A 27503-nucleotide genomic window follows, 5' to 3' on the forward strand; every position below is an offset into this window, starting at 1 on the left:
GATTGGTGTTTGGGTGGCTTTGATTTGCTTTCTAGTTGATTTGGCACAACATTGTGGGCTGAATGGCCTGTTCCTGTGCTGTACTCTTCTACGTTTCTGTTCTGTGACATCCTGCACGCAAGTTCCAGGTTGGACAGCAGCTCACTATGCTGGTAGATGAGTGCATTACAAGGAGGCTGTACCTCAGAATTACACATCACTACGCTGGACTGCTGCAGCCTTCGACACAGAGTGCAGTCCACAAGGGAGCAGATAGCATAAGTTAAAAGAGTAAATGTCACACGAGTAGGATCAGGATAAGCACAATAATTGGTTTGTGAGGGAACAATTTGTGAGAAGATGCAGAACTGTGTTCATTCATACCCTCTGCTGAAATCTTCTCCCTGCAATCTCTGATAGACTCACTGTTACCAGCCCCTTCTGTCAGCACTTGGCCTCTGATGACCTCAGGTGTGAATTTGCTGAATTTAATCTCCCAAGATTAATGTTTAATGTAGGTCCTGATGAAACGTTATTGACTTTGAAAGATAAATGCTTTGAGAGGTTAGAATCAACTCCTGCCTCAGGAAGGACCTGTACCCATTGCAATTTGCCTATCATCACAATAAGATGCAATCTCATTGGCTCACCACATAGCCTTGGATCACCAGGACAATGCAAATACCTATGCCAGGATGCTGTTTATTGACTGCAGCTCAGCATTTAACACCATCATTGCTACAGTCCTGATTGAAAAGCTCCAGAACCTGGACCTCTGTACCTCCCTCTGCAATTGGATCCTCCGCTTCCTCACCGGAAGACCACAATTTGTGAGGATTGGTAATAATATCTCCACCTTGCTGACAATCAAGACCTACACATCTCAGGGCTGTGTGCTTAGCCCACGGCTCTACTCTTTCTACACCCAGACTGTGTGGCTAGGCACAGCTCAAATACCATTTATACATTTGCTGATGATACAACCATTGTTGGTAGAATCTCAGATGGAGATGAGGGAGTGTACAGGAGCAAAATATACCAGCTAGTTGAGTGGTGTCGCAGCAATAATCTTGCTCTTAGTGTCAGTAAAACCAAAGACCTGATTGTGAACTTCAGAAAGGGTAAGACGAGAGAAAACACACCAATTCTCATGGAGAGCTAGAAGTGGAGAAAGTGAGCAATTTCAAATTCCTAGGTGTTAATATCTCTAAGGACCTAGCATATCCATACACCTCACTACAGGAAGGATGTGGAAACCATAGGAACGGCGCAGAGGATCTTGCCTGGATTGAGGAGCATGCCTTATCAGAATAGGTTGAGTGAACTCGGCCTTTTCTCCTTGGAGCGGCGGAGGATGAGAGGTGACCTGATAGACCCGATAGGGTCTTTTAAGAGACTCTTGGATAGCTACATACAGCTTAGAAAAATAGAGGGCTATAGGTAACCCTAGGCATTTCTAAAGTAAGTACATGTTCGACACAGCTTTGTGGGCCGAAGGGCCTGTACTGTGCTGTAGGTTTTCTATGTTCTAACTCTAAAAGAAGACAAGACACTGGCTATATTTCATTAGGACTTTGAGGAGATTTGGTTTGTCACCTAAAATACTGGAAAATTTCTGCAGATGTGCGGTGGACAGCATTCTGACTGGTATGGTGGGGAGGGCATGCCACTGCACAGGATGGAAGCAAGCTGCAGAGAGCTGTAAAATTAGTTAGCTCTGTAATGGATACTACCTCCATAGTAACCAAAACATCTTCAAGGAGCGGTGCATATATATATATATGTAATTCACAGTTTTTGTATACTATCATGTACTGCATTGTACTGCTGTCTCAAAGTTAACAAATTTCACACGGTTCTGATGCTCAAGTGTCCTATTTTCCTCTCTTCATAGATACTGCCTGCTTCCAGTACCTTACTTTTATTTCAGATTTACGTTTTAAAATTTTAGAGTTATAATCACGATGCAGTTTGTTTTTAAATAACTGCTGGCGGGGCACGCGAAACTTTGACCACGCCCTAAAATAGTTATTCTGCCTCAAAAAACCTGGGGAAAGGAGCTAGGTCTAAAGCGGTGAATCCAGGGTACTTTCCATACATCTGGATCTGTGGAAAGTGAAAGAAACGAGAGAATCAGGAGTGGGGGGATGATGAGTTTATTTGCTGCTGGGCTTTGGCCAGATGTGTGGGAGGCGGCTCCTGCAGCCCCAGGCCGGGGGACGCTGCCCTTATTTTAATCCACTCTTTCCCAAATAAGGAGAAACGTTCCATATTCCAGCCTGGGACCCCCCGCTGACATCATCGGGAGGCGGGCTCGGCTGCGGCCGCCTTTGCACATTGATTGGTGCACGTCTCCCGGGCAAGCGCCGGCTCTTCACCCACCTTCTACAGCTGCGTTCCGTCCATTCGCCAGGTCGCTCGAACTTGTAACTATGGCGGGAGCTACCTCACTGGACTCGGTGCGGAGGAAGATCCAAACCTTGCAGCAGCAGGCGGATGAGGCGGAGTGCCGAGCCGAGGGGCTGCAGCGGGAGCTGGACACGGAGCGCCAGCTGCGGGAGCAAGTTAGTATCGAGAGCGCGGGCGGGGGGACCGGGGCAATGCACGGCGTCAGCACCAGGGATGCTTCGGCGCTCACGGAGAAGGGCGGTGGCCGGCAGAGGCTGCCCTAGGGTCCTAATGCCTGTCCAATTTATTATGTGAGGTGGGGCGGGGGAAATATTATCTCCCTGCAAAGGAGAGAGACAGGATAGAGGGGCAAGGAACATGGCTTCCCTACGTTGAGAGGGAGGAATGGGAAGGGAGCGAGACTTACTGAAGAGGGGCCAATTGAAAAGTGGATACCCATGCCTGTTAATTTACATTCCGCAGCCTGCCAAAGCTCCAACTTGCTAATGGGCACCTGATATACTTTGCTCATCTTGGTCAGCGAATAATTTTGGTTCAGATAATTTGGTTAAGTTTACCAAATCTTCAAAATTGGGCGTTTTCCGGATCTACCTGGACATGTGTGCGGTGACCAGATAAGGGAGGTGAAATGCACTTTGTGAAGTAACAGGTCAAACTAAAAGGACAAGCACGAAAAAGTCTGCAGATGCTGGAAATTCAAAGCAGCACACTCAAAGGGTCTCGGCCCGAAACGTCGACTGTATACTCTTTTCCATAAATGCTGCCTGACCTGTTGAGCTCCTCCAGCATTTTCTGTGTGAAACTAAAGAGGTGAAGTAAAGGTAGTTTTGCCCTCAGGCCTCTGCTGTTCAAGGTTTCAGCAATGCTTTACCTCTCAGATCGAAAATTGCAGAGGAATGGGTAGATGGCAAGCTCTAAGGGTAAGTTTGACGGTGGGTGGGTGAGATGTTCCCATTGTCCAAGTTTGAAGAGTAATCACTTGGAGTCACTCCACCAGTTACATTCATTAACTTGCTTCACTTGGAAGTAGGGTGTCAAAATTTGTAGTCTACATGGTTTTGGAGATTATAACAAAGTGGCAAGATAGAAAGAGGTCTGTTATTAGAGAGACATGACTCCACAGATGCTAGAAACACAAAATGCTGGAGGAACTCCAAGTCAGGCAGTGTCCATGGAGTGGAATAAACAGTTGATGTTTGGGTGGAGAACCATTATCAGGACCGGAAAGGACCTGAAGCCAGAATAAGATGGAGGGATAGGAGAAGGAGCACGAAATGGTGTGTGATATACATTTGACAATGTGGGTGTTTGGGAGGGTGGATGAAGTAAGAAGCTGGGAGGTGATTGGTGGAAAAGATAAAGGGCTGAAGAAGAAGGTATCTGATAGGGTTAGACCATGGAAGAAAGGGAAGGAGGAAGGACACCAGAGGGAGGTGATGGACAGGTGTGGAGTAGAGAAGGGATAGGAGAGGCACCAGAAAATAGAAAAAGAGAGAAGGGGGAGGGATGAGAAATTACCAGGAGTGAATGTGAGATGATTCATGCTGCTGTGAATAAAGAAGCCAGCCTGTGCTTGGAGCCGTCTGGAAATGATGGCTCATGGTGCTCTGATGCCACTAATCACAGTGAGGGTCAGTGTCCTGTGCCAAGCCTTGACTAGGCCCTGAGTGGTGTGCAGCCACAAAGGTGAATAACGAGTCCAAAAGCACTATGGTTCTGTCCAGTAAGTAAGAGAAGGCAGAAGGGTGGCTGGTTCAGATCCATGTTCTGAAAAGGTAGATGGGAGAACTGCCTGCATGTGAGCTGAAATCCAGACCAAAGTATGAGTCACCGATATGAGGAGTTTAGGAGAACTTTTCAGTGGTTACATGTCCAACTCACCACTACAAAGAGATTCATTTGATTGACACAATGAACGTGGTGAAATAGTGTGGGAGGAGATTGTGGAATGCAGTCAGTGGGATGGGCTACTAGGCTAGAATGGTGAATTGCTGGGACATGAACTCTGGACACAGTGGGGTGGATATTTTCGTAGGCGAATTTGAAGCCCAAATTGAGCCTGTGTTAGTATTTGTACTCATGCCCCAGGAAATTTGGCGCTCCGAGCATTTGAATGTCCTGACCTTGCGGGATGAGCTCTGCCAGCTGTAGCTCTTGGGGGGAAAAAATTGTTAATAATTTGAAAGTTGGATGGTTGGAAGAATTTTGACAGGTAGTAAAGCTGAGGTGTGGTTGTCCTATCAGTCAGAAGTTTCTTGGTGCTTTAGTGAGCTAGCCCCATTCTTGCTCACCCATGTGACCCCTCTGCATTGTGCAAGGTCTTGGCAGCGTTTGGTGCAAGATCATGCCTAGTAAAGTTCTTAGGAAGTGTGTGGAAAGTACCATTGGGAGAATTGCCTGTGTTAGTCTATGTGGAAGTCTGGACACAGAGCCAGACCCATGGTATCAGGCTGGTGACTGGTCACTCTGAAGTTGAAATAAGTGGAATTCTCATCCACTTGTTGCCATTGAACACCCCTTATCCCAGCCCATGTTGTGTACACGTAGCACTTCCCCAGGCCAGACTTTTCACAAGTCACACCACAGCACCTTCACTCCCAGCTAAGACTTCCCTATCCCAGCTTGACGCTCCCCATTCTGCAACCGAACAGGTCCCTAGGGTCATCTACCTCTGGGTTCACCAGTTGTCCCAGCACCGGCTGGGGCTGCATTTTTATATAAGGTACAGTAAATAATGCAATCCTGAGGGGGAGACATTCTCATTCCAGTGCGATTCAAAACTTATTAGTCTCTTGGTTTGATGTGGAATGTCCTGCAGCAATTTCCAAAGCAGAACAAGAATCCATAGCCCGGTGTGTGCCAGTAATTGCATGATCTTTCATCTGCTGGGTTCAAAACTCTGAATCCTGATGTTCTGAAGTTCTTGCTTCCCCCTGCTGTTGTGATGCTGTGTTAGTCTGGACAACTCAGAGCAGGAGGCACATGGAACTACAGTGCATAGGAGGTGGGATGTTGACCTCTGCCCCTATGGTATGGAGCTGAATTCAGGCCAAGCAGATGGGATGAAGTAATCAGCAGCTCTCTCCCACTGTCACCATCCGTTTGATAGAACTTTCCTGGGGTTGGACTGTGGGGCCCACTATACAGGACTTGCAGCATGCAACAGTGCTGTTCGGTCCCCCACTTATTGGTTTCCATTAAGATCAGCACTTTATTCACGACAGTGACTGTAATAGAGGTTGATGGCTTTATCGTACTTCCGCAGCCTTCCTGAGCTCAAGGGTCTCCCCGTAGATTCGGTATTGCACTACTAAAGTTGTGCTCAAATAGCTTTCAAGAGCTCAGAGCCTTTTCCTGACCCACTGTCCTCTTTCAGCTGTTGAATTGGTGCCACTCCTGAATGAAGTGCTGAGAATAGTACAGACACGGGGTGTTCCCTCGTGGGGTCTTTGCCCATTACTAAGGCAGAACCAGAACTGGTTGAGTCAGGACTGAGCCTGAAGTAGATAATACATAGGATAATCCTGACCTCAATCTAGCTGTGGCTATGTGGTGAAAGTGACCTGTCAAAATAAAGTCCATCTATATCCTGAGTGCCCTCCATGTTAGATGAAGCAGCCTCGGAACGGCACTGGCTGTACAGAGCTGGCACTGGTGAGAATCATCAAGTGTAGTTGGAAGGTACTCCACCATGATGTGTGGCCACATGGCCCAATGTTTCCTTTCTCCTACCATGGCTACCGAACCCCAGGGGTTAACTCTGGTTCAGTGGGGAGTGCAGAAGATCAGTCTGGCGGCAGTGGCAAGCTGACCTGAAACCATGAGCTAGCAGACGAGGAAAGGAACGCTTGAGTGCGTTCTTAAAGAGCCTGTTGTAGACAATTAAGCAATCTTGTAACCAGTGCATCAACTGGAGCTAAATCCTACCACACCCAGCCAGAAATGGACATCTGGTCTTCAGACAATTAAATGGCTACCATGGGGAGGAAGCTCCAGAATCATGCCAACCCTCAACGGAATTCATGTGAATTATTTGGCATTCACATGAGTGCCAAAGAAATGGCTGGGAGTACTGAGTTGGTGACCTGAGTTCCCCAGCTTTGCAGAAACCTGTCTCCAGCCGATATGATGCCTTGTGTGATACTGAGAAATGCCTTGGGAGTGGATGACTGGACACAGCAGAGTCTCTGCATGCCCAAGTTAGTCTTGCCCAAAAGCTGAGGTTGGAGACCCCCCTCATAGACAATGAGGGGGGATATAGGAGCAGAATAAGGCCATTCAGCCCATTGAGTCTGCTCCATCATGGTCAATTTATTATCTCGCTCAATCCCAATCTCCAGCCTTCTCCCCATAACGTTTGATACCCTGACTAATCAAGAACCTATCCACCTCCACTTTAAATGCAATGAATTCCACAGATTCACCACCTATTGGCTCATGCAATTCTTCCTCATCTCTGTTCTAAATGGACATCCCTCTATTGAGGCTGTGACTCACCCACTGTAGGAAATGTCCTCTCCACATCCACTCTATCTAGGTCTTGTAACACTCAAAGGGTTTCAGTGAGATTTCCTCCCCCTAACCACCCCCCCCATTCTTCTGAACTCCAGCCGTTACAGGCTAATAGCCATCAAATGCTCATACATTCACCCTTTCATTTCTGGAAACATTCTCGTGAGCTTCCTCTGGACCCTCTCTAAAGCCATCTTTTCTAAGGAGCCCAGAATTGTTCACAATGTTCACAATCTGGTCAATGCCTTTGATAGATATTGATCCCAAAGGAAATTAGTGTCACAAGTTACAAGAGCACAAATATGCAAATATTAGAAGAAAGAACAAAAAAGTTACCTTAAAAATAGGGTGTACAAGATTTCCAAGTTCACACTAATAAGATGGTAGTGCAAAAATTACTGTAATATTATACAGTAACGCGTGCATATTCACACCATTCAGATAAGCGATGGTAGTATTGCGCAGGGTGTCTGCGATAACAGCGTGCGGTAAACAGAGCTGTGGTAAGCAGGTTAATAGCGGTGTAACAGGAGGGAGTCATCACTTACCCAGCTATAGGTTGACTCATTATAGAGCTTAATAGCCGAGGGTAAGAATGACCTCGTATAGGGCTCTTTGGAGCAGTGCAGTTGTGAGCATTGCATTTGTCTTCCTTACCACTGACTCAACCTGCAAGTTAATCTTTAGGGAATACTGCACAAGGACTCTAAAGTCCCTATGCATCTTTGATTTTTAAGTTTTCTCCCTGTTTAGATAATAGTCTATCCTTTATTTCTTCTACAAAAGTGCATGACCATACCATACACTATATTCCATCTGCCACTTCATTGCCCATTCTCCCAATCTAAGCCTGTCTGTGGACTCTCTGCTTCCTCAGCACTACCTGCCCCTCCATCTACCTTTGTACATCTGCCGAACCTGGCCTCAAAGCCATCAATTCTGTATTCCAAATTGTTGATTATACAATGTGAAAAGAAGCTGTCCAATATCAACCCTGAGGGACACCACTAGTCACCAGCAGCCAACCAGAATACATTCTCTTTATTCTCTGACTCCTACCAGTCAGCCAAACTATCAATGCTAGTATCTTCCCTGGAGTACCATAGGCTTTTATCTTATTAAGCAGCTTCACGTGTGGCACCTTGTCAAAGGCCTACTGAAAATCCTAGTACACAACGTCCACTGACTCTCCTTTGTCTACAATGCCTACTATTTGCTTAACAAATTCCAGCAGATTGGCAGATAAGATTTCCCCTTAAGGAAACCATGCCGAATTGGGCCTACTTTATCATGCACCTCCAAGTATCCTGAGACCTCATCCTTGATAATGGACTTCAACATCTTCCCAGCCACTGAAGTGAGACTAACTGGCCTATAATGTCCTTTCTTCTGCCTCTCTCCCTTCTTGAAGAGTAGAGTGACATTTGCAATTTTCCAGGCTTCTAGAATCATTCCAGCATCAAGTGATTCGTGAAAGATTATTACTAATACCGCCACAATCTCTTCAACTACCTCTTTCAGAACCCTGGGGTGTTTTTCACTGCTTTCCAAAGCATCCACGCCCTTTGGGAGCTTTTCCTGCTTCAAACAATGGCACTTCCTTCCCAGTCCAGGGCCTTGGCCATAGTGAGCAGGGAGGGGTGGTGCCTGACAGCTTTGACACATCGCAGCCTGCATATTGAGGGAGAGCTCGATTGTGTTAAACTCTACCCCATCCCCTGCCCAAATGTAACAAAAATAGTTAATCTTACTGATCTGCTCTGAGGAAACTGCATTGTTTGATAAATTTATTACAACGGAAGCCTTGCGATGGCAGCAAGAATGAGTAACTCCCCAGCTGTTAAGGTTTCCCGCATATTCTGGTTGAGGAAGACTTGACCAGGCATCCTGTTCCTTATTTATATTTGGTGTTTAACTTCAGAGAGCTCTGGGCTGGTGGGGGAAGGGCTTGTTTGCCTTCAGTTTACCATCCCTGCAACGTGACCATAAGCCAGCCACAGTTTTCAAACAGTGGCTTTGAGCTCACCAAGCAGCTGCTGCCCAGGGTACATTGTCCCAAGGTACAGTTTCTACTGTTTACCACATGCACCCCTTGCGGCACCCCTTCCCTTAGTCCTGGTGCTAAGAACTGGGGCTGAAGTTGATTTAAAACTCGACTGTGTGGGCCTGTTGGCGGTGATCATTGTACAGGTTATGGGGTTATAACTGAGACCAGTATATCACCTCTCCCCTAAGGGAGGCCCAGGTAAATGAGACTGGATCATGTGGATTCCTGTGATTGTGTTACTGGCTGTTGCTGGTGTGGATCTGTTTGGAGTTTCTTGTGGGTGTGAGGCAGCCGTTACTAGGCACACCAGTGTTATAGTGAATGTGCATTTCCATGTCCTCACATGAAGACCATTCAGCCAACAAATCCATGTTGGCTCACACAGCAATCCTTTTCCGTACTAGTCTCCCCTGTAACCTACCTTCCCATTTACTCAACACCCACCCCTCCCCTCCAATATTCTACCACTCGCATACACCAGCGTAATTTACAACAGACAGCCCTCGCACTTGTGGGAAGTAAAAGAAAGCACACAGAGGACCTGTAAACACTGCACAACTCTGGGGCCCAGAGGTGAACAGGGTGACTGGGTCAGTGAGGCACCAGCATCAGCCCCCCGTACCTGAACAGGAGCTTCCTCTCCGAACTGTCATGTTGAAAATCTAACACTCCACTGACCATTCCCTGGGCTCGTGACTACCAAAAGCCACGCAACTGCCCGCATCCTCTCCAATGCCCCCAGAACTGTTGCGGGGGCTCCCTTCCTCAGTTCAGTGCTGTTGCGTAACCTCTGTGGGGTTGTGATGAGTAGGGCCCAGCCAGTCAAGTGTATAGGTGCTGTTGTAAGGTACTTACACCCACCAGAATGTACCCAAGAGGGAACCCTGGCAGTACCCGTCCATGCGCTGCTCATCACTCTCTCTGGTGACTGGCATCCACTTTGACAAACGATCCGGCTAACTGATGACACCCGGAGTCTGGCCTGGGTACGATGGGTATTGGAGGAGTGGTGGGCTGATCGCTGGCTTGAACCTACGGGAGAGCAGTTGGCTCATATCAACTCTGCACAGAGCTCCAGACTTCAAACTACCATCACGAGAGAGTACTGAGACTCAGATTTCCCATTATGTAGACTATAGATGCCATCGGTAGCAACATCCTTCTATCTTGGCTCCAGATTTTTGATTTCCCCTACAAATGGAAGATCAGTCTCTAGCCTCATAATCATTGGGTAAAGTTCGCATCCTCAGTGCTTTATGTGCCTGAAGCCTCCAACTTCGACCAATCATCCTTGTTTCCTTTCCAATCCTAGGCAATGAAAGCAGGGAACACCAAGTGACTCTGGCTGTCTCTGACAAAAAAAATACTTTAATTTTTCACTTTAAAAGAAAATGGATGTTCAGTACTTGCTCTGACCTATATTACACACTTTAATTTAGATTGCCTTGTATCCTTCTGAGGATCCTAGGCCTGCGTTTGACCTGCGGCTCTCGTGTGAGTTTGGTAGATCCATCAGTTTCACTGTAACTGTTTAACTGGTGATGATGAAAACGATTTGGCCTGAATGTTTGAAGGCTTGATACAGCAGCTTTGTTATTCAGGTGCCTTCAAACCTCCTGGGAATATTATCAAATAAGTCACACCGCCCCAGCTCGGATGGTGTTGGAGCAGAGGGACATAAAAGCCCATAGTACAGAGCTCTCCTTTGGGGTGGGGGGGGCAGTTCTGGAGCGTTATGGTTGGCTGCTGAAGGCACAATGGTGGGTGCGGGTACAGGTAGTGGGGTGGGGGGGACAGGCAGCCAGGTGCTTATTGGAACGGCTAGGTTCAGTGGCAGCAAAAGTAGGTGGGGCCTTGGATCACACAGGAGTAAAGCAGAAAGAGTTTTCAGCGTAGCAGACGCTGGTATTCGTGAACAATGCACAAAAATGTTGGATGAACTCAGCAGGCCGAGACCCTTCATCAGGACCTGCTGAGTTCCTCCAGCGTTTTGAGTTTCCAATTTTGCACCAGCATTTCATGGTTCAAATCAATGCTGAGAAGGCCACCAGCCTTGATATTTGCAGTCGTATTTTCCAAAACAACAAATAGTCTGTTAGAGGAACTCAGTGGCTTGAGCACTATCTGGGAGGACGGGAAGGAATTGCCAACATCTCAGTTCGAAGCGCTGCATCAGAACAGAGAGTTGGAGAGGAGTGATAGAGCAGGAAAGGCGAAACAGCACCACACCCCCACTGCCCCAGATGCTATTTGACCTGCTGTGTTCCTCTAGATCCCAACATCTCCAGTCTCTTGCTCTTACTGTGGAGTAAAGGAGGCTTGCGTGTTCTTGGCTGTGTTCTCAGTCGGGGAAGTTGACTGCTGATATGATTGTTATGCATTCGTTAAGAGTTTAGAGATAATGTAGACCAAGCTAATGTTGCTTTACTCAGAAGAGTTGAACCAAGGGCACCATCTATCCTTGAAGGAATGTAAACATTGCAGATGGAACAGCATTGAGGGAGCACCCAGTACATAAAGGTGTGCGTAGCGAAGCAGGTTACAGGGCCAGCCCTACATACACACTCGCTCCAGTTTTGGGAGTTTCCATGATTTCTTTATCTGAATATCTTGCTGTGCTAATTGTAGGTCTTGGCAGTAATGCTTTGTATCCAGTCTTATAGTGACATGCTGTAGTCACTGTAGATTTTTGGGGAAAGTGCTAAACTTCTGAAATGTAAGAATAACAGATCAATGGACCTGCTATTCCCCAAATCTGTGGGGTGGAAGGATTGGTGATTGGCCTTGACATTCTGTGAGAAGGTACTTCTTTTTCCGAAGTACCTGTTGCAGTTTCATTTATTGTAGAATTACTGTGGCCCAAAAGAGGCCATTTGACACAAAGGCATTCACTCCCACTCCTCCACCTTGCCTGAGACCCACAGATTGTCTCACCTTCGGTGCCTGTGCCATTCTCTTTGGGAGCCCTGACTTGATTGTGTTCCCACCACTTCCAGGTCACATCTATCTATCTCTGCTCTGCCCCAACACTGCTCCCTATTCGCTCTTCCCTGCACCTATTGTCCAAACTACACCCTGGTCCTCAAGCCGCCCACTCATGAGGGCAGGGTCCCTTATTTACTTCTCTAATCTAGCCACAGTCCTATGCTCCATGATCTAGTCTAAAACTGAGTAACTGTTTACAGAATATTTAGGTGAGAATTTGAACAATGTGGCTTGACTTCTGGGGGTCAGTAATGAGGTGAAAATGTGGTCGAGAGGGTCTTACAGGCTGCATCTTTGTGTTAGAATGTGTAGCCAACAGACACGTTGTGTGAGTCACTTTCCAGTCAGCCCCGTTCGCTCTGCAGCGCACTGCTTTTCAAAGTTCTCTGTAATAATTTTCTGGATCATTTGCTAGATATGCAGTAATGAAAGCAGACCCTTTACATGCCTGTCCTTAGTCACCCAGCAAATACTTACACACCTGACCTTGGACATTGAGCTGGGAGGCTCCAGCCCGATCCCTTCCACTGACTCAGAGTTCTGTTACTTGTTGCCAGATTGTATAGGAATTTGGTTATTCAGCTCCATCCAGTTCTGGTGAAGTTGATGAGTGGCTTGTTAGCATTCCTGTTGCTAATTCCACAGTACTGTCTCCTCTGCATAAGAAGCTGATGAAATTGCATCACTCCAGAATTTTCTCTGTTCGGTAGGATTGGCTCATGTGGAACTTCCTCTTCACATCTTGCCTGAATTTTAAGCCATTGCTTGTTTCCATCATCAGGTCCACTGGAACAGGAGATATTCTCCCTGCCTTTCACGCTCCTTCCTCCCCTTGCCCACATAGGGTAAAGGTAAATCTCCATCAGGCCTGGCCGTTTAGCATGGGCCATTGTGTGAACCCGAACAACAGCTGTTCTCCTCTCCCAGGCTGTGGGGCACTGAGTGTTAAATCCTTGCGCTACTGTTTGTGGGAAATGTTCTTCGTGTGAAGACTGCTTAAAGTAGAGCAGAAATCCGACCTGACGTTGTACTGCTCCACTGTTTCCATGGCTGCTGGAAGCTCGTGTTCACTTTTACTTTGTCTGAAATTCATAACAAAAGAGAGTATGATGCAATCAAAGCAGGACGTGTTGGCTGGATACGCAGGCCTTTCCTGGGAAAAGCAGCCCCATTCATCAGTGCTCTGTCATTTACAGAATTGATGGGGAGATGGGTGTATTGGCGGGAATGTTACTTGAGTAATAGAGTGGAAATACTCTCAGATCCTTTGAGATCTTTCAATTTAACAAGCCTACAGATGTAAGAGCATTGGTATCTGTGGTATGTGGGCTTCTTGCCTCCTCTTTCCGCCTTTATCATGCGGGTGCCAGATTAGTGCAAGTCTTCTATCTGATTTCCCTCCTTAAACTGAGTATTACCATATAAGGAATGAGTGAGACAGTCAGAGGAAGGAAGGGGCAGGCCTGACCCTGATCTTTCGGAAATTGCAGTTTGTTCTTGTGCTGAGAGCACTGAGTAATCCTATTAAGCTAATGATATCTCTCACTAAATAACTAATTGGCAGAGACTATCTAAAATCAAAGGCCTCCCTGCTACAGTTTGTATCTGCCATTTCCTGCCTCTGGTTTTCAGCTGTGCAGTGAGAGGATTTCTCATAGGATCTGGCTTCCTGCCTTCGTGGAGCTGCTGCGCTGGAGTGCCCGTTAGCGGCGCGGCCTGCGCTGGAGTGCCCGTTAGTGGCGCGGCCTGCGCTGGTTGCGGGGTGGGCCCGGGCAGTGCAGGAGCAGTCACAAGTGTTCCTTTCAACTCAGAATGGGCTTCACGTTTATCATCTGAGCGTTTCCCTGGGAGTGGCTGACTGCCTAGGTGTTAGCTGATTGTTATTTTTCACTCTTCACCCCTTACAGATCCTACAGTCCTATGTGAAGGAGTACCTTTTGCTATTCACCTCTACAGCCAAGGCTCTAACACCGGGCAGGTAGCCGCTCCCAGGAAATGGCACTTCCTAAGAACTTGAGGTGTGGATCACTAATGTAAGATGTGGAGGTCACTGAGGACCAGTGTCTACTGCAGTATTGCAAGTGGGGACTATTCCATCACTTGTTTCTGGATGGTGGAAAGGCTTGATGGTGTCAGAAAGTGAGTAAAATAGCTTATAACCAAGCAAGCCATGTTTGGTCCAGATGAGTTTCTGGTCAATAGGTGGACTCAAAGTGGAAATTTCATTGAATGCCAAGGGGAGATGGTGCAGTGCTCTCTCATTGTCTAGCACATGGTGTAAACATAATCTCTTGTCAATGTGTGACTGGAGACTCTCCGGGCTTTGCTCCTGCAGACATAGGCTACTTCATTGAACGAGGAGTTGAATGCAATCATCAGGGAGCGTCCCACCCTCCCCACCTTCACTAACATCAAACCCTGATGGAGAAAAGGTCATTGATGAAACAGGGAGAATTGCTTCGAATAATATAACTTGCCCGTTTTTGTGTGCCCTGCTACTGTTAGCAAAACTCATTTGCTTTACTGACCATTCTGTTCCTTACAGAAAACAGAAGCAGGAGTAGCAGTGTGGCCCCCTGATCTGCACCTGGTCCATCTCACCCTGTAAACTCTTTTGTCTACCTTCCATCCTTCTACCAAAACATTTCCTCGCTGGTAGTGTTGCTTTCCACATTCTGTAAATTTTCAGTTTTGACCCAACTCTTTAAGGTATCAAAAACAAAAGTGATGGCCCATCAACGAGTCCCAGGGAACTTCACTGCCTTTTTTGTGCCCTCTTCAACTATCTTTTTTTCCTTTCCACTTCCTTTCTCCATTTCCTACATTCAGCTTGGTTATCAGTGAATGATATGTGTGATGAGTCATGCACCTTCATTCCACGTGCCTATCTCTGTTACCATGCCTTTAATGCCCTATCACCACCGCAGTCCTGGATTGTGGTTGAAAGCTGATCTACTGTAAGTCTGCAGGTTATGGCAAGGAGTCAGAACAGACATTCACATAAAAAACAGAATCGTGTTGTTTGTTTAATTGAAAGTGTGCCTCTTGGTATCATCTTTCTCCTCACAATGTCCCTCATTCCCCTGCCAAGATCAGAATCCCTAATGCCATCCTTAAGATTGTGGCAAATGCTTTTCTATCATCTGTCAGTCAGACTGGCCCGGGCTTGACTGCATCAGAGGGTTCTGATGTCCCAGTGTACTGGCGTTCAGTTGGCTGAATGGGGTGCAGAGGGGATGAATTATCATTGTGAGATTGTAAGGAACCTTGGCCTCGAGTTCCGTGCATAGAGCAAACCAAGTCTGCTTAGTGTGTTTGGTTACAGGCATCAGGACACCAGGGGCCACTGAAGTTGGGAGGAGAGGTTAAGGAAGCTTGAGTGTGTTATGCAGGTCACTTGGGTATCTTGTGGATGGATGTAATTAAGAGAACTTAAAAGCTTAAGTTGAATCACTGGTAAAGGTTGACCCTGAAATCTGCAGATTTCTGGAGATCAGGAACTGGAACTGTTTCCGGAGATCTGTGGTTGTGAGCCTCTGGGGTTTTCAGTTATGTTTGCGCAAGAGTGACATGGGGAGGGGGGTGCGCGGTGCGAGCGAGAAGTTCATTGGTGTGGGTGTATCTGGATGAGGCAATGGCCTGGCCTACTTTTGGTCATCCCTTTGTTCTCAGGAGCCTTCTCAGCCCAAGAATGAGGAGTGAACTTTGGTGTAACCTCTCAGTCTGGGTTAAAAAGGCTGTGGGGTAGCAGGTATTTTTGAGCTGATCTGGTATTGATATAGTCTGGACCCCTTTTCCCTGGGTAACCTTCTGTGGTGCTGTTATTCCCTGAGTGGTTGGCCAGTCTCCTTCCAGGATAAATGGCTCCCTGCCCCTTGGCCCAATGCCAGGCACGATGGCATTAGAATCAGTGAATCATGTGCTGAGAATGGCTTCTGTCAGGCATAAGTCATACCCCTTCACATTCCTGTGGCTTCTTGTGAACACCGAATGTGTCAGCACACTGCAAGGCCCGTGATCCACGTGTGCTGCTTTTGCAGAGTTCTTGAAGTTCATTCTTTGTTTAGTCTGTTCAGTTTTGTTGGTCTGTTGTGCTTAACACTTATGTGTTGGAGTTGCCTCAGACCAGCCTAGACGTCACCATGAAGCAGTGAGCTGAAGCTCCACTCCAGTGTCTCCTGTCTTCTTTCTCTTCAGACTCATACCCTTCCCCCTCGTGTTTCATCACTCTGATGCATCCACTCTTTACCTCAGTCACTGCCTGTGGTGGCATGTTCCACATTTTCAATAATGTTTTGGTGAACACATTTGCTGTAAGTCGCTCTGTGATTAGCTTTCATTGCCATATTTTGGTTGTGCTCTTCCCTGTGGTGGAAGCGTCTCTCTGCATCTTCTCTCCAAACTTCTTGTCATTTTAAAGATCTTCATTTAGTCCTGAGTGAAAAGACCTAGACTGTTCATCCTTTCCTGCCCAGTATATCACAACATTTCTGGTATCCTTGTGAATCTTTTCCACACCTCTCTATATTCCCTGTGTGGTCTTCTAAATGTGGTCCATCCAAGGTTCAAAGTAGGTGTGGCATAACTTTACTGCTTTGGAGTTCTGCTCCTCTAGAAATGAACCCGAGAGACTGGCCTGTTTTATGGTCTTCCTGACCTGAGTACCACTTTCAACAATTGATGAATTTATCCTTGAGATCCCATTGTTTCTTTACTCTACCCTCATTAGTAATGAGTGATTGCTTTAGTTGTATATCAAAGTTCACTACTACCATACATCAATATTCATTTGCCAGTTATTTACCAATCTTGGAAGTTATTAATGTCTTCTGGAGGTGGGTGCGACTAGAACTAGAGGTCATAGATTTAAGATGAATATTCAAGGACTTTGAGGAGGAACCTCGGCACTTAGGGTGGTGTAAGTGTGAAATGATCTGCTAGCAGAAGTGATAGATATGGGTTCACTTGTAACATTTCCGAGAAGGTTTGATGGGTACATTGAGAGTTTTGTTTTTAACAGGGGGTGCTATGGTCTGGGTGCAGATAGATTGTACTAGGCAGGAAACGAGAGTGGCAGGAACGCTGAGCGAGACAGCATCCCTCTGGGGCCAAGCTGCAAAACATTCAAAACAGCGAGCAAGAAAACGTTCACTTTGGTTTAAAAGGCAGATAGTCCGAGACCCTGAGCAGCAACGTCCAGCAGTCGGTGTTGCAGTCGTCCGGCACTGCACAGACACAGGCAATCCTGCCTGTCATTCCACTGCTTGACATGTGAGGGCAGCACTGACCGGAGCGGGCAGCCCCAGATCAGCTCTGGAATGTCTTCCACCTGCTGTGCTGCAGCAGGCAAGCCTGAGGCCTGAGGCCTAGTCTTCACTACAGCTGTGGCTACACAGCTTCCTTGTGCCATGTCCCTCCATCAGACAAGGGTAACAAGCCTGTGGTAACTTGCATCATTACTGTCTAACGCAATCTTGCGATTGCAAGTGAAATGCCTGAGATAACGCACGCATCATCATCTTACTTGAAGTTGTCCTTTGCACCCTATCTCTGATTTCTATCCGGAAGATGTAGGAATCCATTCTTTTGCTTCTTCCCAGACTCTGCACTTTCTGACCTTGTTGTGCACATTCAGCCTTATATTGAAATTGCAAGAACAGGTTATCTGATTGATATTCCATAGTTTATCATTTTGTCATTTCTGGTTTTTGATCTGAAACATTCACCTTCTATTTTTCTCTGCAGATGCTGCATGAATTTTTGAGAGTTTCCAATATTTTCTGTTCTTATTTCAGATATCTGGCATCTGTGGTTTTTCTTTTCAATATTCCATTGTTGTCTGTGGAGTTTCTTTGCCTGTTAGTTGCTATTATTTTTTTCTTCCAGTACATTAGTGTGTACACTTCAAAAACATCTGCCAGCTGTAACCAACTCCAGGAATGTTGATGACCGATACAGGAGTGATAAAGTTTTTAACTTCCAGAATCCACCCCTACACAGTCTTGTCATGGACCAGTTGGTAGACGTTGTATGCTGCATTTAGTCAACCACGTGAGAGGGATGCTGAATCAGGCACTAGTCTCTGCCCAGTGGTTCTAGCTTGGTCTGTGCACTACTTGTAATGGGAGTTGTGGTCAAAGGTGCATCTATACACAGACACATCAGCTCAGTAACTGTGACCGGCCATGATTTATTACCTCTTTGATATTGATAGAAGGGCGGGAAGCTGTGACATGCCTTGTGGGTTGAGATGACCCTGCTACAGTACTCCTGTAACAACCAGGAGTTGTAGTGTGCTTCCTGTAACGACAGCTTGCCTGGGCAGGGTCCCAGCATTCCAAGAAATGATTCCTTTGCTTCCCACTCAGGCTGAAGGTGAAGTGGCAGGTCTGAACCGACGGATCCAGCTGGTTGAGGAGGAGCTGGACCGGGCCCAGGAACGCCTGGCCACTGCCCTGCAGAAGCTGGAGGAGGCAGAGAAAGCAGCAGATGAGAGTGAGAGGTGAGCATTACACTGCCGTATTCCACTTGGAGCGAGTGTGAGACTGTGTGTGTGTGTGTGTGTGTGTGTGTGTGTGTGTGTGTGTGTGTGTGTATGTATGTATGTATGTATGGTCACCACGGGTGAGCTCTCTTCACTCCTGCAGTCACATGGAAATGAAGAGCAGTGAGTTACAGAGATATGGACTACCAGGCACCTTGGAGCACTGGAGAGGGTGAACAGCCTGTCGCCATACAATCTTGCAAATATGTGGGCAGAGTGGGTGAGCCAGTATCATTGACATCCCCAGCATCAAACTCACTCAGCCCGTACTGGTGAGGAGACTGCAGTGTCAACATCTCTGAGACAGACACTCTGCTCTAAGCTTGATCACTGAGAGTTTTTTTTCAAAAATGCTCTCAAAATCTTACTGGTGAACCCCTGGCTCTGACCAATCAAAATGGAAGAAGAGCTTTCAGGAGGTTGCCCAGCTCTTCGGCTCTCTGGGAGCCCACAGAGGCCAGTGCTATCAGTAGGGTGAGTGCACTGCCCACCTGCCCCTATGGCAGAACCAGTAAGTCACGGTGGCCTCGTCAACCAGCTCAAGTCTAAGTGGAAGCAAGTCATCCTAGATCCTGAGAGAGGGGGCTGGAATGTTCTTCATGGACTGCATGAATCAGGGGGGCCGCATGACCTGTTTTTATGCTGTGGGTTGTCACTAATTCCACATGAATTATTTTTGGAGATCTGCGAAGTTCTTTCTTTTGGGTTGGGCTCCATTCATCTCCATCCAGTGGTGGAATCTGTCCCTGGCAGTTAGTGATGTTAAGCATTTGTGTACTGGAAGTTACATCTGCATGTAAATAGTGTGGGGGGTTGAGCCCGTTCCTGGAGCCATCTTTGGTGAAGTATATTAATGTCACTGTCACCATGTTGACCTGGTTAGGAGATGCCACTGACCCAGTACTCTGCTCCTATTGCTTTGACCATGCGTTCACTCAACAGAGGCATGAAAGTGATTGAGAGCCGTGCAATGAAGGACGAGGAGAGGATGGAACTTCAGGAGCTCCAGCTGAAGGAGGCAAAGCACATCGCTGAAGAGGCTGACCGCAAGTATGAAGAGGTGAGTGCAGGCCAGTGAATAACCAGCGTGAGCACGTCCCTCAGCTACCCAGCAGTTTTGTCGTCAGACACCTGCGCCCCAATTGTCCATGTTACTGCTGCACCTGCTATAGGGCCGGGCCACTCACTCACTCACTCCACTAAATCACCTCGCGGCTTCTTTGCCTCCTCCTGATGAATCGTAACACTTCCTGATTTAGTTGTCAGCCTTTTTGGGAATATTATATTCTGATCTTTCATTCAGAGTGATTCTGCGTTGAGAGAAGCAGACGTGTGATCCCACTTATCACCATCTGCCACAGCCTTTATTCCTGCTTCCTGACTGCTGTCCGTGCCAATGACACTGTCACTGTGAAATCTGTACCTTTGCAAGCTCATTGACTGAATTTTGTGCACTAACCACTTCATCAGAGGTTTTCTAAAACTGGAGAGCTCCCCACTACCTGTATGAATGCAGCTTGAGTGGTGAAAGGAACTCCAGGCTGAGCAGCTCTGTGATTGGTATTCCTTCTGCCGCCTGCTATAGAACTTGCCACCCAAACAACTCTGCTAGACTCCCCAAACCCGGGACCAGAGTACCAGGGAGAGGGAGAGGGCAAGGGCAGCAGGTCTATGTGGGGGCACGGCACTTGGCTCGTTTCTCCAGGGCTCTGCTCTGTGGGGATTTGTTGCCCGTCCCTTAATGCCATAAAGTAGGTGGTGATAATCTTCGTATGTGAGCCATTGCTGTTCTGGTGAAGGTGTTGCTTCGGTGCTGAGAGGACAGGGAGAGTCAAATGATAAGCACGTCATGATGGAGGGGGCTCTGCAGGTAATGCGGTTCGCATTCGTGTGCTGTCCTTGTCCTTGCCGGTAGAGGTTGCGGTTTTGGGAGCTGCTGAGGTGGTACGTGCCATGAGGCGGGGAGGGCAGGGTTTCTCTGAGCTTGTTCAATGATGGTGGTGATCCTGACTTCAAATCTCCCTGTGTAGGTGGCTCGTAAACTGGTCATCCTAGAAGGAGAGCTGGAGCGTGCCGAAGAGCGTGCTGAAGTGGCGGAGATGTAAGTGTTATGAACGAGCCGGCTGTTGATGCATAGGCTGAGATTTTTTTATCTGAGCTGCGTCTTTGCCATAACTTATCCAGGGTCTCCAAGCATCTCAGGATCTTGGCATGGCCATTGACTCCTCAGCTGATGATGATGGAATAAAAGTGGGGGGGTGGGGGCAAGGTTCACAGACAGTCAATCTCATGTAAATTTGGATCGTTCGGATTGGGGTTGGGAGCATGCAGTCCGGAGATGTGGGTGAATGATAGATTGGGTATCAAGGGTATGATGGTCAGGCTGGTAGGTGGGAATTGGGATCCTTTCTGAGGTGGGAGTCAGGTGGGCATTGGCACCTGATCAGGGTGATATCCTTGTGTAAGAGCTAACAGCTGCAGATTGTTTCTTGGCTCCCTGAACGAGCTCAGTTAGCTACATGGTTACATGTACTGTGAGCTTCTCCACAGCAAGTCCAGACCTGATGGTGGTCTGATCTGTGTTTCTCAAATGCTTCCGGCTGGAACATGTCCTCTCCATGGGAAGACCCAGCATTGGGCCTTCCTTCATGAGCTAAGAACACAGTCCCTGCTGTTTTCTTGCATATGTTTAAGGATTTCTTTGTTTTTGTGCTCTACATTGTTACCCCAGCCTTGGTTGAGAGTTTACATTTCATGACCGTGGCACGTCTTTTCCCCACTGGTACTTGCATGCAGAAGAAAAAGGTAGCTGGGTAAACTCTTCCCTGATCCCAGAACACCAGATAGGGACCTAAACAGATCTTGCCCCTGGAACTGCTTGGTCATCTTGGGTGTCCAGGACAGAGAAATTGCAAATGTGACCTCTTTTAACACAAGGAAACTCAGAGAAAACTGGGGATCAGAGGCCAGCCATTTTCTTGATACTGTTTGGGAAATAGTCCTGGATCAATATAACTAAAATCTAGAAATGTCGTAGGCTGGCAAATGAAATCAGTGTGAGGTGAAAGGAAAATTGACCTGTTTTGTTTCAAGTTGTTGCATAGATGACTGGTGGTATAGTGATGTTTGTATCAATTAGAAGATTCTTTTCTTACAATGTAAGTGGGATCTGTGGCTCCGGTCCTGAATTTGGACACAATACTGTGAGATTGCCTTGACTTGGTGTATGGAGTCCAGAACTGAACAACACTGGCAATAAAATACAGACCACAACTCCTGTACAAGAGCTTGTGCTGAACAACCCACAGTAATACAAGTATATGAAAACTATTCAGAGTAGACTACTTTTAAAAAGGAAGGACGTTGCACTGGTATTGAACATCTCAATACGTCGATATTTCAATAAGGCAATTTGCTGACAATGTGACAAGGTAGCACATAAAGATAGATACTTTATTGATCGCAAAGGAAATTACTGTGTCACAGTAGCATTACAAGTGCACAAATATAGAAATATTAGAAGAGAAGAAATAAAAAAAAAGTAACCTCAAACAGTCTAACAGCAGGGGCATCACTTCCCTGGCTATAGGTTGACTCATTATAGAGCCAAATGGCCGAGGGTGAGAATAACCTTGTATAGCGTTCTTTGGAGCAGTGCAGTTGTCTTAGTCTGTTACTAAAAGTGTTCCTCTGTTTAGCCAAGGTGGCATGCAGAGCGTGAGAATCATTATCCAGTATTGCTTGGATTTTCCAGAGGGTCTTTTGATCTATCACAGCCTCCACTATGTCCAGTTCGACTACTACAACAGAGCCTACCTTTCTAATCAGTTTATTGGGCATGTTGGCCTCACCCATGTTGATGCCATTGTCCCAGCACGCCACCACATAGAAGATTGTACTGGCGACAACAGACTGGTAGAACATGTGAAGGAGAGGCCCGCATGCTCCAAAGGACTTCAGTCTCCTCAGGAAGTAGAGGCAGATCTGGCCCTTGTACACAGCCTCTGTTGGTGCTCCACCCAAGTCTGTCATCCAGGTGCATCCCCAGGTACTTGTAGGTCCTTGCCACATCCACATTCTCACCATCAGTAGGAATAGGGAGCAGTGCACGCTTGGTCTTCCTAAAGTCCGTCACCGTCAACTTTTCTAAGAATGGGATAAACAATGTAAGGAGATGAATGTCGGGGAAAGATAAGTAAGCAGTTAAGAGGATGGGTACCAACATAACGAGTTCTGTCCATAATTCTACTTGCGACATTATTTTCGTGCGATTGTCCATGATGTTGGTGGGAAGAATATGTGGGGATTTGGGTGAGACTTTATAGTGGGTTAGTATCTCCGATAATGACTGATCACTCACTCCCCTTTCCTGAACTGAGTTGAATGTGTGAAAGGGTGGGCTCCCACCGCCTCCTGTAGAGATTACTGGTGGCCACCAGTCACTAATGATCTCTGCCACACTTACGCATTTCCGATCTCCTTCACACAGGAAGTGTAGCGACCTAGAAGAACAGCTGAAAAATGTCACCAACAATCTCAAGTCACTGGAGGCTCAGTCAGAAAAGGTGAGTCTATGATCCTTATTCAATTCCTGCTGAGATTAGGTTTGAATTACGCTTGAAGTAATGGTTTGATTTTTGCTGTCTCTACGGTAATCAATCCCAGGTTCTTCACCAGATCCATTAGTCAGTGTCTTTCTTTCCTGATGTGAATTGAGTGTTTGAATGGTGACGAATTGGGAAATGGTTCATGAAAACTTTTTTAAAAGCTGCAGCTGCTAGAAACATTTAATGTGTCTGTGGAGAGAAAGAGTTGACATTTCATGTTGAATACCCTTCATCAGAACCGAGAAAGAGATAACAAAAGTGGGTTTTAAATTAATCATAGTTGTACAGCACAGAAACAGGTCCTTTACCCTTCTGTGCTGACCAGGTCACCTTCATATGCTCATCCCATTAGCCCTTGTTTAGCCCAATCCCTATTTCTATCCATTAACCTGTCTAAATATCTTGTAAGCACTGAAATTGTACCCATCTCCTCAAGAAGCTCTTTTCAAATACCCACCAGCCTCCATGTGGAACAACTCACCAATCTGATCCTCCTTAATCTTCCTTCATTCACATTAAACCTATGCCCTTTAGCTGGGAATAAGACTGAAAGTCCAGCTGCAGAGAAAGTCAGAAGGGGATGGATTGGATAAAGAAAATAACTGTAGGGTGAGATCAGGGTTGCCATAGGAATAAGTTATGGTCATCCAGTCAAAAAGGTCCAGTGTGAAAACACAGATCATTGCTGGGGCAATGCTGGTTTGGGATTGAAGGGTAATATTGTTAAGAACAATGCAAAAGATCTCTGAATTCTTCCAAGAGATCTTTTATGTGTATCTTAGTCCATAAGACCATAAGACAAAGGAGCAGAAGTTGGCCATTCGGCCCCTCGAGTCTGCTGCGCCATTTTATCATGAGCTGATCCATTCTCCCATTTAGTCCCACTCTCCTGCCTTCTCACCATAACCTTTGATGGCCTCAGATACCTATCAATCTCTGCCTTAAATACACCCAAAGACTTGGCCTCCACTGCCGTCCATGGCAACAAATTCCATAGATTCACCTCTCTCTGGCTAAAAAATTTCTTTGCATCTGTTCTGAATCTGCCCTTCAATCCTTAAGTCATGCCCTCTCGTACTAGACTCCCCCATCATGGGAAACAACTTTGCCCCATCCACTCTGTCCATGCCTTTCAACATTTGAAATGTTTCTATGAGGTCCCCCTTCATTCTTCTAAACTCCAAGGAATACAGTCCAAGGACAGACAAATGTTCCTCATATGTTAACCCTCTCATTCCCAGAGAAGGGAATGGTATGGATGTCCATTATCTCATCTATAACTCAGCCCCAAAGCATCACTTGCCCTCAGTGTTTTACTGTAATAATAGGCTGAAATCTCAGGGAAAGAGACTTTGATGTAAAACTGGACAGGGGTTTGTGAGGAGGCACAAACACACCAGTCAGTTAGCAGTGTGACCCTCATCTGGGTCTTGAGGAACATCTAATTACTTTTCCTCAAAACTCTAAGGATACAGAAATTTGGAACTGTCTTGTCACAAAAGTTGGAAATGAGATGTCTGTAGATCTTTTTAAGAGTGTTTAAAAGTATGTGTTGAGTAGATGGACATGAAGTATCAATCTGCTGTGGTCTATTTAAAGGGCAGATCCCATCTAAGGGGTTGACTAGCTTCCTTTTATTCTTCATGATCCTTGATAACTGATCGTAACAGGAGTATGACAGGACTGGTGACAGTGATGTTTGGCTTTCACTAACTTGTCCTTCTGTTGGCAGTACTCAGAGAAAGAAGATAAGTATGAAGATGAGATCAAGATCCTGAATGACAAACTCAAGGAGGTAAGTCCCTCGTAAAACCCTCTGACGTTGCACACTTACCTAGCACAGATTTTGCATCTAATGGATGTTCGTGCCATCCACAATTGGGCCTGGGCCTGGGTGAATTAACTTCCTCAGGCCCGCTGTGCTCTGTTGAAATCAGCCGTAAGCTAATTTTATCACTTCTAGCAAGTTATTCGGTAACAACTCTGGGCTGGCTGTTAGTCACAGTGGCCCTATTTTACTGAATGTTATGCTTATCTGCCATTCTTCACAATCTTTCTCTTTTCATGCGTCAGGTCCAGCTTAATATCCCTGGAGTTGTTTAAATGGGACTGTGGGACAATCCATTCCAATGGTCCGCACAGTTCTTTCTGTAACACTTAATCGAATCCTCTGCTCGCTGTGCTGCACAATTAGGATTGGGTTCTCATGCTGATGTGGCTCTGACTTTGTAATAGCCTGCGGGAGGGGTTGGAAGAGCTAACCCACACGAGTGAGGTTGTGAAGACTGAGGAATAATTTTACAAAGACAGAGACAGTTAATGGACAGGTCAGCAGTGGTCAGGCTCCAGCTGTATGTCCAGCTCTGCTTGAGTGACACTTCTGCTCACTGTTCAGCATCAAAACGTGCTTCTGTTTCTAACAGAACCAGTTGTAGGTTGTTAGTAACTCCAGTTCCATTAGACTGAATCTATTACTGTTCCATAGAGTTGACGTAATCTTTCCAATAATTCAAGACTATAAGACTTACCTGTGCCACGTGCTAGCGAGGGCAGGAATAGTCGGATCAGGCAGATGAATACGTGGCTGAGAGACTGGTGTAGGGGGCAGGGTTTCAGATTCTTGGATCACTGGGATCTCTTCTGGGGGAAGTATGACCTGTTCAAAAAGGACAGGTTACACCTGAACCCGAAGGGGACCAATATCCTGGCAGGAAGGTTTAATAGAGCGGTTAGGGAGGGTATAAACTAATTTGGCAGGGGGATAGGAACCGGAATGATAGAGCAGAGGAAGGGGAAAACAAATAAATCTAAGATAGTGAGCAGTAAAGATGTCAGGAAAGACAGGCAGGTGATGGGGCAAATTTGTAGCCATTGGGATGAGTTGCAGTGCAATAAAGTTGCAGTGAAATCAAAGTGAAAAGTATCAAATACTGGTCTTAAGGTGTTGTACTTAAATGCATGCAGCATAAGGAATAAGGTGGATGATCTTGTCGTACAGCTACAGATTGGCAGGTATGATATTGTAGCCATCACTGAGACCTGGCTAAAGGATGCTTGTCTCTGGGAGCTGAACGTCCAAGGATACACGGCGTATCGGAAGGATAGGAAGGTAGGCAGAGGGGGAGGCATGGCTTTATTGGTAAGAAATGATATTAAATCATTAGAAAGAGGTGATATAGGATCGGAAGGTGCAGAATCTTTATGGGTTGAGCTAAGAATTAGCAGGGGTAAAAGGACCCTGATGGCAGATATTTATATGCCTCCAAACAGCTGCAGGGATGTGGACTACAAATTACAACTGGAAATAGAAAAGGCTTGTCAGAAGGGCAGTGTTATGATAATTGTGGGGGATTTTAACATGCGAGTGGATTGGGAAAATCAGGTCGGCACTGGATCTCGAGAGAGAATTTGTAGAATGTCTGCGAGATGGCTTTTTAGAACAGCTTATTGTTGAGCCCACTAGGGGATCTGCTGTACTGGATTGGGTATTGTGTAATGAACTGGAAGTGATTAGAGAGATTGAGGTGAAGGAACCCTTAGGAGGCAGTGATCATAACATGATTGAGTTCACTGTGAAATCTGAAAAAGAGAAGCCGAAATCTGTTGTGTCGGTATTTCAGTGGAGTAAAGGAAATTACAGTGGCATGAGAGAGGAACTGGCCAAAGTTGATTGGAAAGGGACACTGGCCGGAGAGACAGCAGAGCAGCAGTGGCTGGAGTTTATGCGACAAGTGAGGAAGGTGCAAGACAGGTATATTCCAAAAAAATAGAAATTTTCAAGTGGAAAAAGGATGCAACCGTGGTTGACAAGAGAAGTCAAAGCCATAGTTAAAGCAAAGGAGAGGGCATACAAGGAAGCAAAAATTAGTGGGAAGACAGGGGATTGGGAAGTTTTTAAAACCTTACAAAAGGAAACCAAGAAGCTCATTAAGAGGGAAAAGATTAACTATGAAAGGAAGCTCACAAATAATATCAAAGAGGATACTAAAAGCTTTTTCAAGTATATAAAGAGTAAAGGACAGGTGAGAGTAGATATAGGACTGATAGAAAATGATGCTGGAGAAATTGTAATGGGAGATAAGGAGATGTCAGAGGAACTGAAAGAGTATTTTGCATCAGTCTTCACTGAGGAAGACATCGGCAGTATACCGGACACTCAAGGGTGGCAGGGAAGAGAAGTGTGCGCAGTCACAATTACGACAGATAAAGTACTCAGGAAGCTGAATAGTCTGAAGGTAGATAAATCTCCTGGACCAGATGGAATGCACCCTCGTGTTCTGAAGGAAGTAGCTGTGGAGATTGCGGAGGCATTAGCGATGATCTTTCAAAAGTCGATAGATCCTGGCATGGTTCTGGAGGACTGGAAGATTGCAAATGTTACTCTGCTATTTAAGAAGGGGGCAAGGAAGCAAAAAGGAAA

General features: G+C 46.3%; 1 protein-coding gene across 1 annotated transcript in view; it reads left to right on the forward strand.

Moving 5' to 3' along the window:
* Positions 1 to 2305: 2305 nt before the first annotated feature.
* tpm4a (tropomyosin 4a) overlaps positions 2306 to 27503 on the forward strand; it is a 39527-nt gene continuing 14329 nt past the window's right edge. Inside the window, exons 1-6 of the mRNA XM_063032509.1 lie at positions 2306 to 2543; positions 18301 to 18434; positions 19419 to 19536; positions 20507 to 20577; positions 22966 to 23041; positions 24816 to 24878. Coding sequence (XP_062888579.1) covers positions 2412 to 2543; positions 18301 to 18434; positions 19419 to 19536; positions 20507 to 20577; positions 22966 to 23041; positions 24816 to 24878 — 594 coding nt within the window. The 5' untranslated portion in view covers positions 2306 to 2411. The remainder of the gene's footprint in view (positions 2544 to 18300; positions 18435 to 19418; positions 19537 to 20506; positions 20578 to 22965; positions 23042 to 24815; positions 24879 to 27503) is intronic.

The sequence above is a fragment of the Mobula hypostoma genome, chromosome 24 (assembly GCF_963921235.1).
Source record: "Mobula hypostoma chromosome 24, sMobHyp1.1, whole genome shotgun sequence".
In the NCBI taxonomy this organism is placed as follows: domain Eukaryota; kingdom Metazoa; phylum Chordata; class Chondrichthyes; order Myliobatiformes; family Myliobatidae; genus Mobula; species Mobula hypostoma.